Below are 20,342 nucleotides of genomic sequence, written 5' to 3'. Positions count from 1 at the left end.
GTCAACCAACCTACCAAATTTCATCACTTTATCCGTCTTTGGCAATGAATTATCGCACTTTTTCGGTTTTTCGAAATTGGGAACTGCATTCTAAGCATAAATAAAATTAGCTGTGGAATCTGCAACGCAAGCACAAATAAATCATGTTAATAATTTGTATATAGGTAAAGGCTAGTGGCGAGCATTTGATTAGCTTTAAACAGTAACATACCAAGGTTCAAGTTACCAGACGGTACACAGCGTAGTTACCGTGGCGTGTGGAAAATATATCTGTGTACAAATGAATGAATATGTCAATGAATCTCAGGCCGTACCAAAGCGATCGAAAATATATGTATGCACAAATGTATTAATATGTATGTAAGACTCAATGCATTTTAAGACATTCCAAAACGGGTCGAAATATATGTTTGTACAAATGAATGAATAACTTAATGAGTGAATGCTACAGTAAAGACCATATAACACTTGGAGTGCATAAAATGAGACTAAACTATTCGCTGCTAAAAATATGCAATAAAACTATTTGCTTTTAAACGATTTTGCCAGGTTACTTTGTAATTGTTGCCTGGAGCTCCAACATAGATTCCATCGTGTCGAGCACTTAAAAAGTAATCCACAATTTAACACCTATGCGCCCGCGCAATACCTCGCTATAAATATAAAAAAATTTTTGCGCCTAACTATACTATAACTCACTACTAAGCAGCCTTCTGCGCGGCATACGGCTTGAAGCTTTTCACTTCAGGGAAGACAAATCGCTCGTCGACGACACACACAATTTCCATTCAACTCCAAACGCCAAATCCAGCAACACATAATTTTAGGCGCCGCCACTTATGCACACAAGCGACTTTATATGCATGATTTGTGGTAGGCAACATACTACATGCATATGTAATATGTGTGAATATGTGTGCATATTTATGCGTTCACATACACATAAACATACACACCACACATAGTAAATGTGTTATTATGTGCTATGCGGCATATAAAATTTTATGGTCGTTCGCATTGTGCGTTAATAATTTTATGTTTGTTGCATATTGACAGGCGTTCACAGTAGCCATTTTAAGAGCGATTGTGTGTTTGTACATGCAGTGGTTTGTGTGCATGTGTGTACTTTGTTCATTATGCAGCAAACTCTCGTATTATTGTGGATATATTTTGTTCCACATATTACGAGCTAAACCAAAACCTTCATTTATTATGGTTGTGTGCGTGTTTGCAAGTTAAATGTCAACTGAGGGTCATATGCAAATCAAAAGTTAGCTTTCATGTTTGCCTTCATATGTAAATATCTATGTGTATTTATTTTTGATCGAGGTCATATGCGGCATGCACGCTTTGCCACAAATTATAGCCAAACGTTTCAGCGCCAGTTTGTATTTATATAACAAATTTGCATTGATTGTTCGATTTATTGAATTATAGCATAATTTTAGGCCTTGATTTATATGTGCACGCGATTCATTTGATACTTCATTTCAGTCAATAGGTGTGAAAAAGCTGTTATTTGTAATGCATACATAAAGAGGTGGGTCTATATGTGCTCTCTTGAATATCGCTTCGCACATGTATAAGTATTCTTGGTTTGTAGTCAGATAAATTTAATACATATGTTTAGGCGCATTTTTTTCACTGATTTGACCTGTAACATTTTTTTTTTTTGCGGGAGGGCTGAAAAATGCTTAATACAGCTACTGCGTTTTCTAACTCCGTGGTACACCTTGGGCAAAGAGGATCTTCCTCTGTCCTACGCTTCCATAAATACTCTTTGAAACCGCCATGTCCACTCAGTATCTGCGTGAGATGGTAGTTCAGTTGGCCGTGCTTCCTCTTATTCTATTTAGCTACTACCAAAACTAACGTGAAGGTCCAACGCCCTGTACTCGAGGCCTCCCACCGTTCTTGCCACATAGCTATTGTTTGTGGCCTTGCTCTTTTCTTGGCGTCTTCAGATGGTCGCTCGATATTAGAGGTATACAGATCGGCCATTTCGCTTGCCAGAGAGTCCACTGGGATTTTCCGTGTTAGGACCAGGATAGCGTCATCGGACACCGTCCGATAAACACTTTCTATTCTTATAGCTGCAAGTCGGTATGCTGCCAATATATCTTTTTGATGGGTCCGTTTAGATCCGTACCACACTGATGCTGCGTATAGTATTATCGAGCTGGTTACTGTGGACAATAGCTGACGGGTAGCTTCGCTCGGACCACCAATGTTGGGCATTATTCGCATAAGTGCTCCATTAACTATGGTATCTTTCTCTCCGCTATGAAGTGCTCTTTGAAAGTTTGCTTAGATTCAACGTGCACTCCTAAGTATTTTAGAGAATCCTTTGAGGTGACTTGATGATCCCCATTAGTTAAGACTAACACGTTCCCCGACCGTTTGGAGCTTACTAATACCACTTCTGTCTTTTGGCTAGCCAACTCCAGCCCCATGGTGGTCAAACATTCCTTTATTCCACCTACGGCGTCATTACATAATGCTAGAAGCAGGTCCAATTTCTTGGCCACTACTACCAATGTAATATCAACAATTTGCGGGTTTTCAGGTAGATCAATCTTTAGCACGCCGTCATACATTGCATTCCAAAGCAGTGGACCGAGAACAGATCCCTGTGGGAGGCCTCCAGTGATGTTATACTCTTTTTCTCCTTGATCCGTGTCAAAAAGAAGTACTCTGTATTTAAATTAGCTACCTATTATTCTGCGTAAGTAAGCTGGTTTGCCGAAGTTTTGCCGTGTTAAAAGCATTCTTCCTGCAAAATATTAAACGCGCTTGAACATTCATTCATGTGTCGAAATAAGCATTGTATGCAAATATACTCAGCCTTAAATTATGTGCTGTTTTATTTGTTGAAAATATTGCGCAGTTTGCGGTGTGGGGTTGTGCTAAAGGGGGCTTGTTGCAGTTCGTAAAATGTTTCAGAAACAGCAATAACGTCCTGGTCACCCAGATATTTACTTTATTCAGCAAATCAAGCTACTAATTGCTAAATATCGAAAGATATGATGGACCCGATAGGGGATTCAAGGAGTTGATAAGCGCAATTCATAGCTTCCGCAAACCAATTGTCAACCTCACCTACGCGAGGCGAATCCTGTTACTTTAACAGCCGAGTATCTGGCAACCCCAACTTCCTCACGGATCTAGGGGGTTGGATGGCCTTGAAGGTTTCATGTGGTCGTACTAAATCGTCCCGAGATGGTGGGGCTAGTACCTTAATGGTGCTTGTTACCGGTACTTGCCGGATCTATATCCGATAAAGGACCACCAGCATCGATAACACCCCCTAAAAACTTTCGGGGGGTGTCCTTATCGCTACAACAAAAACAACAGCATGGGTCTGATACTTAATTCTCTAACCATGCAACTTACTTTTAACCTATCAGCTTGTTAGAAAGTAATAAAACGCTGAGAGTTAACTGACTTTCTGCCGAGCAGTTGAAGCAGGAAGGTGAAGAGATGCTTATAAGCTGAGCTCGGATTTCTATTCAAACTAAAAATATACAATATATGTGAGAAATATGTAAACTATGTCCAAAAAAGGGCGTGAGTACCAAGTACTCACACGTTTAAGATTAATATTATTGCCGAGAAATTGCAAATTAAAAAGAATTTAACTTCACTAGTTTGTAGCAATTTTCAAAAGGGTTTTAGCATTATTTTACGGTCTTGTTCGAAACTCGTATTTGATCCTTTCAGAATGGTGTCTGAATCCTCATATCGAAACTACTTCTTGATTGCGTCGGTGTTTTTTCGAAATTATTTCGCACCATTTCGGAATTATTTCGGTATCAGTTTGGAACCATTTAGGGACTTTTTCGGAAGCTTATTCGGAATATTTTAGGGCCATTTCAGTATAATTTCAGAACTTTTTACGAGCAGTTTCTTCAGCTTGTTATTGGTAACAACCGATATAAACGATACTATCGTCGAGTTGTCGTTTTGTTGTCTGTTGCTGTCGAATCAACGCCTTGTCAATAGTTTCTTGTCGGCTTGTTATCGACTTGATGAACTGTTATCGATGCCTCTTTTTAATAACAAACCTATGAGTCATGGAAAACGTTAATATTGATAACAAACCGATAACAAAATCGAAAAAATGGATAACATGTCAATCACAACCCGATAACTCGTCGATAAGAAATGGATAAAACGAAGTTTACAAACCGATAACGCTACCATAGCGTTAACACTTGGATAACAAATCAATGGCACATCGTCCATTCTCGGCTCCGGTGCCGGATCCGGTTTCGGCTTTAGTTTCTTGTCTCTCCTTCCCCTCTCATCATTTTCTTTTCCAAAAATTACGTTAAATACTCTTTTAATCAATAGCGTTTTTTTTTTATTTATTTATTTTATTTATTTACTAGCAGACCCGGCAGACGTTGTTCTACCCTAAGTTTGGTCTATCTGCATACATCTTAATAAGCGTTTTCCGTCTAACTCTGCCTCCCCCTCTTAATCCTTTTTTTCACTCCTCCTCCCGTCTTTTTCGATTCATCTATCTCTATTTCGTCTCACTCTATCTCTTTCTCAGTCTCCTTCTCCTTCCCTCTTTTCTCTTCTCTCAAGTTCTTCTCATTCTTTTTCATCCCTTATTGCCAGTCCCAGACGGTGGCATGTATTTTGTTCCAGTCCTATTCCGAGTCCCAGTCCCAATCCGAGTCTCAGCCCCAGTCCTAGTCCTAATCCCAGTCCAGGCAAATTAATACACCAAATTTCAGGCAAATCGAATAGGACGTACATATGTATATAGGTATGTAGGTATTATTAATTCATGTCTTTATTTCGGGTTCGCATGCTTATTTATCAGTTTTGCCAGGTTGATGCGACTAAATCGAATATGACAATGGAAATTACTTTAAAGCTCTCAGCAACAGCTTTCATTTGATATCCATATTACATACACATTCTAGGGGTTTCCGGGTCCACGATTTGGCCTATATCTCGAGACCCTAGTCACCAATAGATATGAAAACTATCCTGTAGTAAAGCACTCATCAACAGCTCTCATTCGATATCCATATTGTATAAACATTGTCTCGGGGTATCCGGGTCCACGTTTTTGCCTATATCTCGAGACCCTAGACACCAATAAGTATGAAAACTACCCTGTACTAAAGCACTCATCAACAGCTTTCATTTGTTATCCATATTCTATAAATACATTCAAGGGGTCCCCGCGCCCACGTTTTCGCTTATATCTCGAGACCCTAGTTACCCGCGGGTACGAAAAATATCCCGTATGAAAGTACTCATAAACAGCTTCCATTTGATACCCATATTGTACAAACATATAGCAGGATTACCCTGGTCCACGTTTTGATCTCAAGACTTTAGCCAGAACGGGATAAAATATGCTATGTCCGTTCTCTGGTTCTAAGCTACCTCTCCACCAATTTTCAGCTAAATCGGTTCATCCGTTCTTGAGTTATACGTAGTGTAATTAACACGACTTTCTTTTATATATATAGATTTTATATATATAGATTTTATTTATATATTTTATTTATTATATTTTATTTATTATATTTATTTATTTTATTTGTTTTTTCAATTTATTCAGCCCTCGTTCCAAGTACACACATAGATCAACATCAGACACTAAAGCGACTATTTCCCAACATACCACCGAACTGGTGCTAATCGGATGCAGAGCGGAACAAACAGTTGGTAGAGCAACTTACGAATGAACCAGTTAAGAGAGTGTTCAAAAAGCCTGCAAGGGGGGACAATTGCTTTTTTATAGGACATCACAACGTTAAGAGTGTCAGTTGAAAGCACTACGAAGTGACTGACTTTGAACAAGTACCCTCTCTTAATGCGATAGTTCTAAGCTAGTTCGGAACTAGTGTGATTCGCTGCAGGGTAAATTAAAAATTTGCATATTTTTAAGAGAAAACTAACTAGATATCAATTGCTTTGATTAATATCAAACTAAACCAGCGTATCCTAGAATATTTTTCGAAAGCGCCTTATCTGACATCAAAATGTATTAACTTATACACAGATAGGGCGTTTTCGAATGTAATTCTAAGGTAGAGCCTTCTTCAAACCAATTCTGGACTAGACCGTTTTTCTAAAGCTTACTGAGATTAGGCCTTTTCGAAACGGCAGCTGAAAAACTCAGCAGTCAATGTATATGAAATGTTTTTTAGTTTAAGGTGGTGCAATCTCAGCATGGTGGAGCTGTAATGTCTACTATCAGACCAGAACTTCACTTCACACTTCACGAGACTATAAATAGGGGAACATACCATGATAAAAGAAGTGACGCGCAACATCTGTTAAATAAAAATGATTTATCTCCGAGGAGATCTGGACCCAGCTTCTCTTATAATTTTCGTGGTGCTCATTTTGAATTTTTTCCTACAAATAGGTCCCATGTTTTATGCCGACTTCGAACGGCATCTGCCAAAGCAGACGAATTTTGAATGAGAAGTTTTTATGGCACAAATACACTGGGAATGTTTTGCAAATCAAAAAAAAAAAAAAATCCCTAATTATCATTACTTTGAAACAAAAAAACACCTGAAAAAAATTCAGGTTTAACATTTTTTGGTGTTTTATATGAAAATATTATTATTTCAGAAAATGTAGTAAAATAAAATAAAAATAAAAAAGTAAGGACGGGGCTGTCTTCGGCTGTGCCGAAGGCTTTATACCTTTCATGACTACGTAGAATTTATATACGCATTATTCAATCTACTCCAAAGTTTTGTCAGCAATACATTTAATTTTCTTGTACATATTTTATTTATTTCAGGGCCGTTTTTACCATCGCTTACTGAACGATCGGTTGTATGGGATAGGTATATACTATATACATATAGCTCCGATCAAAGTGATTTTTTCAGGAAATCTTCTATGATATATTAGAATAAATATCACCGAGTTTCACGTTTTTATATTGGAAATCGATCGGTTGTATGGGATATAACTATATATAGCTCCGATCAAAGTGATTTCATGATTTTTATTTATCTTTTTCAAAGCTTCTACACTCAAAAGTATTGCAACTAATGTATCCTCATACACAGTTTTGAAAAAAGGTTATTTCAAAAATTATTCAGTTTTTTTCGTCTCCTGTAAAATTCGTAAAGTGACTTAGCACATTTTCACATTAAGCTAACGATACACGATTCTTAAATAAAACAACACAAAATAAAGTAATATAAAATAAAATAAACTTGAATAAAATGAAATAAAATAAAATAAAAACAAATAAAAAAATTTTATTAAATTAACTAAAATATAATAAGACAAAATAAAATAACACAAAATAAAAAATAAACTAAAATAAAACACAATAAAATTAAATTCAACTTAAAAAAAAAAAATAAAATAATATATACATACTTAAATAAAATAACACAAAATTAACTAATATAAAATAAAATAAACCTGAATGAAAACCAAATTAAAAAAATTTAACAAAATAAAATAAAACCAAACAAAATAACACAGAATAAAATAAAATAATATAAATAAAAATAAAAATAAAATTAAACTAAAATACAATTATAAACTAAAACAAACTAAAATTCAAAAAATATATATATACTTAAATAAAATGACACACAATAAAGTAGCATAATATAGAATTAACTTGAATAAAACGAAACAGAATAAAATAAAACCAAATTAAATAAAATCAAATAAAATTAACTAAAATATAATAAAACAAAATAACACAAAATAAAATAATATAAATAAAATTAAACTAAAACAAAATAAAGTAAAATGAAAATAAAACAAAATATACTTAAATAAAGTAATATAAAATAAAATAAACTTTAATAAGACAAAATAAAATAAAACCAAATAAAATAAAATAAAAAACATAAAAAAATTAGGAAGTTTAAAAAATTAAATTAAAAAAAGAATTAAAATAAATAAAATGAAAAATATTAAAGTCAGAGAGCGAAATAAAAGTTAAGGAAAGAAATGACAGGAAAGGAAAAATAAGGAAAGGAAGGAAAAGGAAAGGAAAGGAAAGGAAAGAAAAAGAAAGGAAAGGAAATGAAATGAAAGGAAAGGAAAATGAAGAAAGAAAGGAGAGATTATGGTGTATTACTGTTCTATGTGGTGTAATTAGTGCCCACTTGGAGGAGTACTCTAGTCTACAAAACAAGTAGGCGCTACCGAAAGAACATTATCCTTTACAACAACAACAAATAGAACAACAAATTTAAGTTTTTATAAATTTTACTTGTATTTGAAAGCTTTAAAGAATATTTCAAATTGAATATAAATACGCAAAAAATGTATGCAAAACTTACAATATAACAAACAAAAATTTTGTGATTTCATTTTAAAATAGACATATCGCACACTAACTACAAAAGAGTCACAACTTGAAAAAATTTAAATGTTAAGGAGAGAAGAAAAACGGTTTATGCGAAAACGTCTGTAATGTTATACTGAAATCCAGTTTTACAAAGAAGATTACCTTCATTATAAAATGAATTGACGAAATTTTGTTGTAATTATTTGTTTACGGACAAAATATATAGCAATTTGGAATTATGACTATTTCTAAGAAAACTTACTACTCGTACATTCACAATTATTTCATCAAAAAAGGCACATTTCACAATAATACAAGCAACTTTACTCACTCTTTACGTAAAAAAAGACAAAATTTTAATTAATACACAACAAAGTTAAAAGTTTTTTGCAACAAGATAGACAGAATTTAAAATAATACACTTTATGCGTAAAAAAACTGTTCACTTGTTCTTAAGCAGATTGACACAACTAAAAATAGTACTCTTTAGTTGATAGAGCGCAAGCGATGCAATCAACACCAAAACTGGCATAACGGTAATTTTCCAGTTAAAGAAGAAAATAATGACAACGAAATTTAAGGGGCAGTTAGATATGTGTACTGTGAATTGGTTTATGGAAAAAACCGATTTTGAAAAATTTTAAGTTGTGACTCTTTTGTAGTTAGTGTGCGATATGTACATATTTATATGCGAATATATAGAAACTTAACATTTTTCTTCCTAAAACGTATCTAGTGAATATTTTTATATAAAACAATCTAAAGTACAATTTGAATGATATTGAAAAAAGAAAATGTTTATGCGCAAAATTGTTTAATATGTTAACTTAATTGTTAGTTGAGGTTGCATCACTCCTTCCCATGTTCTCTCTCCCTTATTGATTGATTGTATCGTGATCTCCACTTTCACGTGCTTGGTACACAACATTGTTTGCAATTCTCCATTTGTGGTGTAAATTCTTCAATTTGTATTGTGGTTTCAAAAAAGTTATAACGACGATGTACAGCAGTGCTGGCTTCTTCCAAAATGCGTTTGGCATTTGCATCGGGTGCTAAAGGGTTAAACAGAAAAAAAATCGATGAATTTTAAATTTTAAATGTTTGAAGTTTCAATAACTATCCGGATTTAAATGAAATATTGATGAATTGCAGAGAAATACGCCGATTCAGTTGTTACTTTCTTGTTCTTTTAAATGATCTTATCAGGTAGATGAGATTATATTTTGAATGAAAACCTATATTTTCATTTATAGATAGCGCTATAATGAGACTCAAGCCGTTTACTGTTGGATTGCAGTTATGTTCGATTTGATGTTTTATAGAATAGGTTAATGTATTTAAAATTGATTGTAGATGAATCGTGATAAGTTAACTTACATATAGAAAGGGGTTGTGGTTTTCATACTCCTGGAGTATATAATGCAGTTCCTTGATGCTGCATGCTTTTAGGCATTTGTGAAAGTATAGCAATAACATTGAAAAGTTAAGTTGAACGTGAAACTCTTTAAATAAATTTTAACACGATGCGAATGAGTACTGGATTGCTGAACTTTTGAAAATTTATTGAATAGATTTATCACAGCAACATTCCAAACAAAGGCAAAGCAAGATCAAAATTTTAGAAATAAGGTTTTTAAATTAGAAGAAGATTTTTCTAAGCTGGGTCGCCCCTCGGCAGTGTTTGGCAAGCGCTCCGGGTGTATTTCTGCCATGAAAAGCTCTCAGTGAAAACTCGTCTGCCTTGCAGATGCCGTTCGGAGTCGGCATAAAACATGTAAGTCCCGTCCGGCCAATTTGTAGGGAAAATCAAGAGGAGCACGACGCAAATTGGAAGAGATGCTCGGCCTTAGATCTCTCCGGAGGTTATTGCGCCTTACAATTATTTTTTTTTTTTTAATTTTTAACATTCCAACCAATTTTATATTTGTATTCAAAATGGCAGTCATTCTTCTTACTCCTGCAGCATTCTTCTTACTCCTCCAATGTTCCTAGTTGTGTACCTTTAAATATTATAAGAAACCGATAGCTGATCGGTTATTGAAAATACCCAACAAAAAGGTTTCAATTTTTTTTTTTTCAAAAACACATATGTTTTTTTATACATTTCATGTACTAGCCACGTCCGTTTGTCCATGCGTCTATATGTATGTTAGAGCTAGTCCTACAGTATTTGAAATATTTCGCTGAGGTTTAGTGAGCAGGTATATTTTGTTGTCTCATTAATCATTTGAAGGAACCGACCGGATCGCACCATCATACATCTCCCATATAATCAAGTCTTCCACATTTTAACAGGGAATATCTTGGAAATTCTACCAAAGGCCAAAGGAAAAAAATCATCAAGATCGGTTATATATACATTGTTTATTCCATACAACCGATTATTCAGATGAAAGGTTTTTCGAAATTTCGTTCTATTTTAACAGGTAGAATTCGGAAATTTCACCAGATGCTTTGTAATTTATATAGAGATATGCGGCATACATTGTTGCATGATAAAAGGTCAGGATCGGTCATATACATATATTTCATACAACCGATTGTTCAGTTAACAAGTTGCTCGTAACTTTTTTTTAATTTTAGCAGCTACAAGCTTGAAATTGTACTAAATGCTTACATTTATAGAAAAGAAAACCTTCGGTATATGTAATTTAAATCCCATGCAACTCATTGTTCAAATTTTAAAAATTTATAAAATTTCATCAGATTATTGTTCAGCTTCATTCATGAAAGCTATGTGGTCTTCAGCACAGCCAAAGACAGTTCCATCCTTATTTGTGTGTTTTTTGGTTCTTTTTTTTTTTTTGATGTTCTTTTGTTTCTGTTTTTCGTGGTTGTTGCATGTTAGTCTAATTTTTTTTGGTTTGTGCTGCTGTTATTGTTAACGTTTTTGTTGTTTTAAATTTATTGATTTAGACATTTTTTGGTGTAATTTCTGCTGTGGTTTTGTTCTTTTTGTTGGCGCAGCTCTTGTTGTGGTATTTTTAGTTTTTGTTGTTGTGCTTTTAGTTCTTGTTTGGTTTTGTCGCTGTTGCTCATGTGAATGAGGTTTTTTGTTGTTACACTATTGAAATTGTAGGTGTTGTTTTTTGTAGCTTTCACTATTGTTTTTCCAGATATTTCGCTGTTGTTTTTGGTGTGTTTTGGTGTTGATATTTTTGTTTTTATTGTTGTTTGTTGTTGCTGTTGTTTTTGTTGTCGTTGTTATAATTGTTGCTTTATTGATGTATTTATTATAGTTGTTGTGTTAGTGTTGTTTCTGACGTTAGAAAAAATACCATGCTTATAGATCTTCCAGCGTGGTCATGGGCTAACAACTTTATTGCAGTAAGTTTCAAATTGATCCGAAGTCATGCTACGACTTTGCTTAGTAACTTAAAGCTCCATTTTTTGCAACATTTAAAGCACTCCTTCATGTTCACTAAACTTACGTTTCTCACTTAAAAGTCATGTAGCGGCGCAAAATACATCAATAAAGGTTCCTATCAACCCAATCACAAAAATTGTGTGCCTAAATGTATGCAGCATTTACAAGCGCTGGTCCCTTAGTGCTCCAGTACTCCTAGAACTAACTTAACAGTGCTGGAAGACATATTTGTCCCAGGATCTTTCAAAAGAAGTTAAAGAATAAAGAAGTTTTCAATTTCGATAACGCATAAATAGGTATTCCTAGTACTCAGTATCAATTTATCAACGTTAGCTGAAAAGTATCAGAAAAAATTAATTGCATACATTTAGGAGCTGTGTTGGCCTTTTATTTTATAGTTTTTAGACGGCCGCCGTGATATGGTAGCGCGTTGCGCCTATCACACTGAAGGTCCTGGATTTAAGTCTAGGGAAAATCAACATAAAAATTTAGGAAAAAAGCTTCTTCAAATACAGAAAAGATTTTCTAAGCGGTGTCGCACCTCAGCTGTGGTTTAGAAAACACTCCGTGTCTATTTCTGCCTTACAGCTGCCGTTCGGAGTCGGCATAAAACATGTAGGTCCAGTGAAGCCAATTTGTAGGGAAAACTAAAGGGAGCATGATGCAGATTGGAAGAGAAGTTCGATCTTTAATCCCCCGACGGTAAATTGCGCCAAATATTTATTTTTTATGGATTCGCTATTTAAAATACGGCTATCTTTTACAATTGCTGCCTATTTGACTGCCCGATTCTGAAACTTGCTCCACAAGAAATCATTTAATACAGTATACAATGGATTAAGGCAGAAATAATAAAAAATATGTTTAAGTTAAACGGTTTTGTTGAAAACAATATTTACATGAAGTAATAATAATACTAAAAGCTACAAAGTAATTAGGTAGGTCCTAGGTACTAGTCATCACACTCCTCATCAATCTAGGGCGTTGATCAGACAATTAAATAAAAGAGTTGGGCGCGTGAAATTTCTAAAAATGTGAGACGTAGCATAACCTGATTAAGGTTCAGTTAGTCTTATATATGACTATCAATAGATAGTCTCATTCTACTTAGTTCATTTAGTGACTCATTATTACAATGACTCTTTCCTGACAATTTGTTACAATCTAAGTCCCCAATACTTAATCCTTCGAAAGACTTTACTCGACTCTGCGCCACGCATGCTTGTCCCTCCTCTAACTCCAAAACATTTTGATGTCACTTCTACAGGACTGTATGTAATATTTGTTCCAAATATGAGCCAAATAGATCATAGGTCGCTTTCTATTCATGTATGTATTTATTATGTGTTCCAAATCGGACCACAAATACGATTTTTGTGAATATTTCGATCCCTGCGCCACCTAGCGGCGATTTTTTTATTATAATTGCATTGTCATCGGGTTCTGAACTATATTTTAAGTTTCAAGCTTGTAAGCTTATCGGAAAGTTACTTAAATTTCAATTACAAAATTCGTGCCAGCCAGCCAACCAGCCAACCTACAATAAATAAAACAACTTTTTCTTGTTAAGTTTCACGAGCCCTCACTTACAACTAATACAGCCGAGAATTTCAAACGAGATCAATGTCCCTTTTAGTGCATTACATCTTGGCACCGAAAGTTGCAGCAACCAAGTTCAAACATATTTCCAAAAATTGCATACCTTTAGGCGTTCGCAGTATTTAATATTCAAAAATCACACAATGGCTACTGCAGCAATTTTTCCAAGATAAATCATATATACTTTCATCCAATTTTTTGTAGGCTCTTCCTTTTTATATGTATGCGAAATAAAAACTTACAATCTCAGCAAAATTCGAACAGTTTTCATATGCTACGATGTAATTTTGATTTCAACACGTGACACGTCACAAAAACGTGACCGCAGTTAAATCTACAAACAGCCAACCACAGCAGCCAAATACAACGTTGGTAAGACAATTTCAATTGTTTTGCCATGGCAGCATTGAAACATGCCTAAAAGTAAGTGTTGCAAAGTTTGAGGTATAGCTTAAGGCGCAAAACTATTTCGAGCGCGAGTTGTGTGTAAACAAAGCCAACCAAATTGTGTCATGCAGAATAATGCAATTTCCAAAAACGTCAACCATGCAACAGACTAACTAAAATTTCATACAAAGATAACAGCCGTTCCATACTACTTTGCTATATTACACGCCTAAAATACGGCAAATCAAATAAAAACTTCTAAAGCTTAAGTTACGCTTCGACTGTATGCATAACAACAATGCATCAATGTCTGCTAACGCGCATATACATAAAGAGAAACACCTTTTCCCTCTCTTTCGCACACTTTATTTAACTCCTACTGTGTCTGTTTGTTTAGACTTTTCCCCGAAAACGTTACGAGGACTTCTATCCTTGCGCTTACGACTTTTACATTTAGATATTGCGTTTGTTTTTGGTTTTTTCCTTACTGATTATTCTAACAGTCTGTCTGTCTACGACTGCTTACACAACAATCTTGCCAACACGTAACTTTACAAAATTCTGTTAGCTTTTCAACAACATGTTTGCATACTTTTTGGCTGTGATGATAGCAATAGCGAGAGTGCAGAAGGGTAACGCACATTGTCGAATAGTGAAGAAATGTTTATTGACACAACTCAAGCCAAATGAAGTTTGTATCTATAAGTTTTACGACAAATATTAATTAAGTGCTCAAACAAAGCAATAATGAATGCAGCCGCCTAATGGTATGCAACAGCTACGGATATGTGTGCAAAAGTTCACATGCGTCGAAAGCAAATTGTTGTTGTGTTGGGAATATGGAAATCAGGTGCATTCCATCACTCATTACTTATTTTTAGCTCCAGCTCCTTCCCCTCATTACTCACACTGTTTTGCACGCAAAATTAGTATCTTAATTTATCACATCGCTTCTACAATTACGACCACCTCTCAAGTTGCATTTTTTATGCCTCCTCTTTGAATCAAATTATTTTTATGTGAAATTACTAAAAGTAGGTACTTGGTGTGGCAAGTTTTTGTAGCGCACGTCGCACCCATAGCTCTTTAATGTAATTTTTCTCTTTTTATTACCCTTTATCACGTGAATCATAAAATATTTCACATTAAAGGTCAGCTGCCGTCGTTATGATAAGAGAAACGATGACATTTGGAGGCACTTAAACGGCAAAAAGGTAAATGAGTAGCTGCAACAAGTTTCAGGGGGACAAATATTTAAGAAAATATATTGAAAAGCTTTAAGCTTAAAATGGTTTACTTCGATATTATTTTTTTATTAGTTGTCCCTTTTTTCAAAAAAGTATTTAAGCTCATAAACAACATTAAATATTATAAAATGATTTATGCGACTGCAAACAATTTTTCCAATACCGAGAAAGAAAGAGAAGAAGAGAAAGGAAGTCAAAAGCTTTTACGTACCACAGGAGAAACGAGAGGAAGATAGGTGGAGGCGATGAGACAGAAATAATCATCAGAAGTTAGAAAGAGAGATGAAATTGAGAGTATGTTTACTAACTTCTTAAAATATACTTGATAACGAGAGTAAAGAAGGAAGAAGATTATTATTACTATTACTAAGTCTGGCAGCACTGCGAAGGAAGAAGATAGCTGTAGGGTAACCCATGGGATAGAAAAGACACCTAGATCAAGTTTACCAACGCCGTTATACCTATAGAGATGAGGAAAGTGAAAAAAGTGCAGGGAAACAAATAGGGAGCTTCTGGTTTCTGTGCTATATGGAACCAATTGCTTCTGTTTTTAGTAGGGTTAGTCGGTGCTTCGTTAAAAGTATTTAGTTCGGTTGATAAACCTGCTGATATCTTTTACGGAATACTTAGCAACTTCCTGAAGTTCCGACAGCGTATACCTGCACATAGTTAGAAACCTAGCGTTTGCAAGAGCTGGGGTAGTGCGCGCTTTTTTCTTTTTTGCTGCCCTCTACGCCACAGCTCCTGTAAATCTGTTAAAGAGATCACTATTCACTTGGCATGTAGGTCAAACGACCAGTGTCCCGAGATTGTGGGAGTTATGTATCTTAAATATTTATTTTCTTGACCTATTTAGTAGAGAAAATGGTCTCCTTCTATAATTATTCGATCACGTTTATAGGTGTGCGACAATTACCCGTTGAAGACCACTAACTCCTTAAATCTGTATTTCGACCACCCCGCAGCATCTAGCAGTGCCCCTGCCATTGTGAATGCATATGCTTATTCCTAGCCGTCAAAGTTCCTGTGACTTGATGGTTGCAAAGTTTGCCTTAGAGCTGACAACCTTAAACGAAGAGAGTTAAGCCCAATGAGAGCTGTATGACTGTCTAAGAAGATGACTACCTCGCACCCACTCCCAAAGTTATCCGACAACAGCGTACAGGCCCTCTCTACACCAAAAATTTTCGTTTGGAAATTACTATATGATTCGGAAAGACGGACTTACAGAAGGCACCAGGTCGCAGGACACAGTCCAAACTTAGCGTTGTGCCATCGTAAGCATTTCAAGAATGCTACTTTTATATCATCTTTATCTGCATCGCCATACACGTACTTCCGGCTTTTGAACAGGTTAATTCTGTACACATATTTTCCAAAGAACGCGTATCCTAATAGCATTTGGGCACCGTAGTAGTTTACCTCACCAAGGCTTCCAGTGTTCCATGCCTTAACATCTGCGATTAGTATCGCTGTTCATCAACTTGGACGATCATCTTTCGATCCCTTTACTTTTTTGAGTCTAATATTTTCTTCTTTCCAAGGCTAACAGATGAATGGAAATTTTTTTCAACTGGTCATGATACTTTCAGAGCTGCTGTTTGATGTACACATGTTAAAAGGTTATTCTTCAATAATTTGTTTGTTCCTAGTTCAGTGCAGTACATTGGCGCATATATGGGAATTTCAGTCAACAGATTTCTTACCCTTTCTATTCGTCCTCCGATATTAACATATTATCGTCTTTCATGCTACATTATCAGAGAACGTTTCGAAAAAATTATATGTAGCATATGGATGGATGGTTGGTTGCTGAGATGCCCAGCCGGAGAGACCGGACTGTCACTCTTTTGTGCACCTGATTGTTATTTCTCTGTTCTGACCTGAAACAAATGTAATGTCGTCTGCACATCCGACTGAAAATGAATCATCGGACATTTCAGGACCGACAATTGATCCTCGTGCCGCTCCGCATATGACTTTCATTGTCCGCGGACCCTCTCAGGCTTGATATATAACAATGCGATTACCTAGATAGCTTCTGATGATGCACTTTACTATTTAGAATCCCTGCTCTAAGGCGACCAGCATGTCAGTCCTCCTTGAAAGCATTTCTTACATCTAAGGTTGCAAGGAGGACAACTCACTTGGATTACCATTTTCTCGCTGTCCTATTGCTACGTTGGGGAGAACGTCCCCGATAGGGCCTAAGTAAATTATCGGGGATGGTTGATAGTACTTCAGTTGTTGTTTTAAGGCATCTGTGATACGTGGTTTTAGTTTACCGACTGTGTAGGGCATGCAAAACTGCCGGTATGGTGTTGGCGATATCTGGTCGCTCTTGCCTTCGTCAATTAAGACTAGCTGCAACTTTTTCCTTCTTTCGGGGAACACATGGTCTCCCTTCTGGACGTATTTGTGTTGTTTCTTATTGGATTCTGAGGGAATACCATCGGGATTATGTATTTTATGGTAGGTAAGAATGCTTTTACTATGTTATTCATTTCACCTGTATCTAGCTTCGGTGTCGGCATCCTTGCCCATATCTCCTTTTAGTAATATTTTGTAACCCAGGCCCCAAGAGTGCTTTCTTGGCATTTTCTCGAAGCCTTCTGTTACGCTGCTTGTTGTAAGAAATAGCGGCGTTCAAGCGGCCTTCCTTGTACGACTCTGCATCGAGAGTAGCTTGCCTAAGGCTTCTGGTCCTTGCATATACTCGACTTGAACGTAAACATCTAGCCTTATCTCTGCTATTTCTCCTGTATGACGTCCAGTATGGTGGCTTTAAAACGCCCTTCAGCACTTAATGATACGAGATTGTTTAGCGGGTTTGCGTCGATAGGGCTTCAATGTTTAGCTTTGATACCAGCGTTTGTTTTCAATTTTGTCCGCCCCCAGGGGCTTCGTGTGGATCGACTAGGAAAGAGATGTACTTTCGATCGCCGCCAGCAATGTCTTCAAGCACTTACTACTCTTGTATTTCTCTAGTTCCTTTATGGCCTGGTCTCATGAAAGTTGGTCAATGTCACGGAGTATACGAATTTGATTCCATAACCGCCATATCCATAACCGCCTATCTTCTTGCATACCTTTAAACCCCTTATTCGTTTACTGTGGCAGATTTGCGTACGCACTATCTCTCGAATGTAGTACAAATGTGTCCGATTTGCTCTAAAGGTAAACTTTTAAACACAGTTAAACTCATACTGCGCGGAGATCGGCTGGGCTCTTGGAGTTACATAGCTCCCTTCATACACCTCGATGAAAAATGGACTCGAAACGTTACTGGGCACAGCTTACAACCGACAAATATTTGGATGTAAGACTTATTTAATTTTTCCTACTGAGAAGAGCCTTAAAATTTTCAAAGGAAATATCGATGTTGTTGTTTAAGGTATAAACACATTACAAAAATTTAATTAGGGGGCCACTAGGTCCACAAAAAGTCAATTCCTTCAATATTCAATTCTCCTTAAAATATTTAACGATTAAATTCTACTTTTTTTCTTTTAGCAGTGAATGCACTATCAGAGGGTTTTGTGAAAAGTAATCGATTATGATGATCCCTTGCCGGATGGTGATTCGACATGTACCGGAAATTAGCGCCATTAAGGTACTAGCTCGACCATTTGATTTTATTTGAACACGTCGAGCCTTCCAAGTATGTGAAATTTAGTCGCCTCTTACGACAGGCTTGCCTTTCGGGGGATATTCTAAGCTCCTTAAGCAGCTGGAGAAATTTATTTAAGTATTTTTTATGAAATGAAATATGAAATGCATTAGTTTTTTTTAGTTGTTTCTAAGTTGCAACCGTAGAATCCATTTCCCCCAATACTACTGTGGAATTTCAAGCTTATATGCATATCGATGTTACAAATATACTTTCTGTCAAAAAAATTTCAAAAGATCTAACAATGCGCACAGCAACAAACACTTGGCACACATTCCTCAACCAACATTGATAAGCACCAGTTAACTCACAAATTCATAATAAAAGAACTATAAAAAAAATTCATTAAAAATTCTCACTATCTTTGTTATGCATTCATTCAAGAATAAAACTCATTTTATTGCATTCGCATATTTTTTTCATTTTATTAAAAAATTTGATTATGATAATTTTCTTTGCACAATACCTATTAGCCCATTGCTGCTTCGTATAATGCAATCCAATGCCGCACATACTGGCATGTGTGTGTGGGTGAAAAGAAAAAAACTCATCTGTTCCACTTGCTTCCTCTTTGCCAACCCAATATGCTTGCCAATCCGCAATTGACTTTCATGCTTTTGTTGTTCTTGTTGTATTTTTGCGGCCGCCATGGTGTGATGGTAGCGTGCTCTGCCTACTATACCGAAGATTCTCGGTTCACGTCCCGAGCAAAGCAACATCAAAGTTTTAGAAACAGGTTTTTTTTCTAAGCAGGGTCGCTCTCGGCAGTGTTTGGCAAGCACTCCTCGAGTGTATTACTACCATGAAAAGCTTGTCTGTGAAAACTTATCTACCTTGCAGATGCCGTTCGGAATCGGCATTAAACACTTAGGTCCCGCCCCGCCAATTTGTTGGAAAAACTAAAAGGAGCACGACGCACATTGGCGGAGGCTGTCGCGCCTTACATTTATAAATTTTTTTTTTTAGATACACCTCGTCACAGTTGTTGCTTTTACATTCCATGCACACGCCTACTTATAGTATTTTGCGACGTTTTGCGCCTGAATGCATGCAATGAAAATATTCAATGCACTTACACATACTATCAAAGACTACTCTTTTGCAATTCATTCAGGCACTCATTCGTCTTACACTACACAGTACCACAATTCAACTGACATACATATAATGGCATATATTCAGCAACCCAGTCGAGAGTGCTGTAGTCGGTCTGGTCTATAAAGTATTTTAGGTTGAGTTATCTGCGTTGACTTTAACATACTTAGGTCAAAGCTGCTTTAGGTAAGCTAAAGTGATAGCTTTCCCAAGAACGTTCAGTTGCTTGTGTGGTCCTTCTCTTTAACTCTTTGCCGTAACATATTTTCCAAGGACAAGCACCATTGGGTTCGGCAGTAGTTCGGCAGAAGCTTCACCTAGCTGGGGCCAGCTGGTAACAAGAAGGGCATTTAAAATCGTTGTCCACCAGGTCTTTTCAGCGGAGTGGGGCCGCCCTCTTCCTCTGCTTCCATGGGAGGGTAAAGCTCGTACAGCTCATCATTAAATCTTCTTCGGTACTCGCAATCGCAATCGCCAAAGCGTAGAGGTCCGTAAATCTTTGGAAGAAATTTTTGCTCTAACCAGAGCCGCTTAATCTGATGTTGTCATGATCCATGCTTTTGCAGCTTAAAGCAGGACGGGTACGATTAGTGACTTGTAGAGCATGATTTTCGTTTCGAAGCATTTATTGCCAAGAGTGATTCTTCGTTGGATTTCAGAGCTAAT

At 36.1% G+C, this 20,342-nt stretch overlaps 1 protein-coding gene across 3 annotated transcripts in view; it reads right to left on the bottom strand.

Annotated features, from left to right (window-relative positions):
- Nucleotides 1-8,211: 8,211 nt before the first annotated feature.
- The window catches only part of ZnT35C (Zinc transporter 35C), a 252,281-nt gene continuing 240,150 nt past the window's right edge, over nt 8,212-20,342 (bottom strand). For all 3 annotated transcript variants that reach the window (XM_067764970.1, XM_067764969.1, XM_067764971.1), the window contains one exon: nt 8,212-9,363. In XM_067764970.1, coding sequence (XP_067621071.1) covers nt 9,218-9,363 — 146 coding nt within the window. In that variant the 3' untranslated portion in view covers nt 8,212-9,217. The remainder of the gene's footprint in view (nt 9,364-20,342) is intronic.

Source organism: Eurosta solidaginis, chromosome 2, assembly GCF_040869045.1.
Source record: "Eurosta solidaginis isolate ZX-2024a chromosome 2, ASM4086904v1, whole genome shotgun sequence".
In the NCBI taxonomy this organism is placed as follows: domain Eukaryota; kingdom Metazoa; phylum Arthropoda; class Insecta; order Diptera; family Tephritidae; genus Eurosta; species Eurosta solidaginis.
Note: the sequence above shows the minus strand (reverse complement) of the source record. Positions and strands in the feature narration are given on the sequence as shown.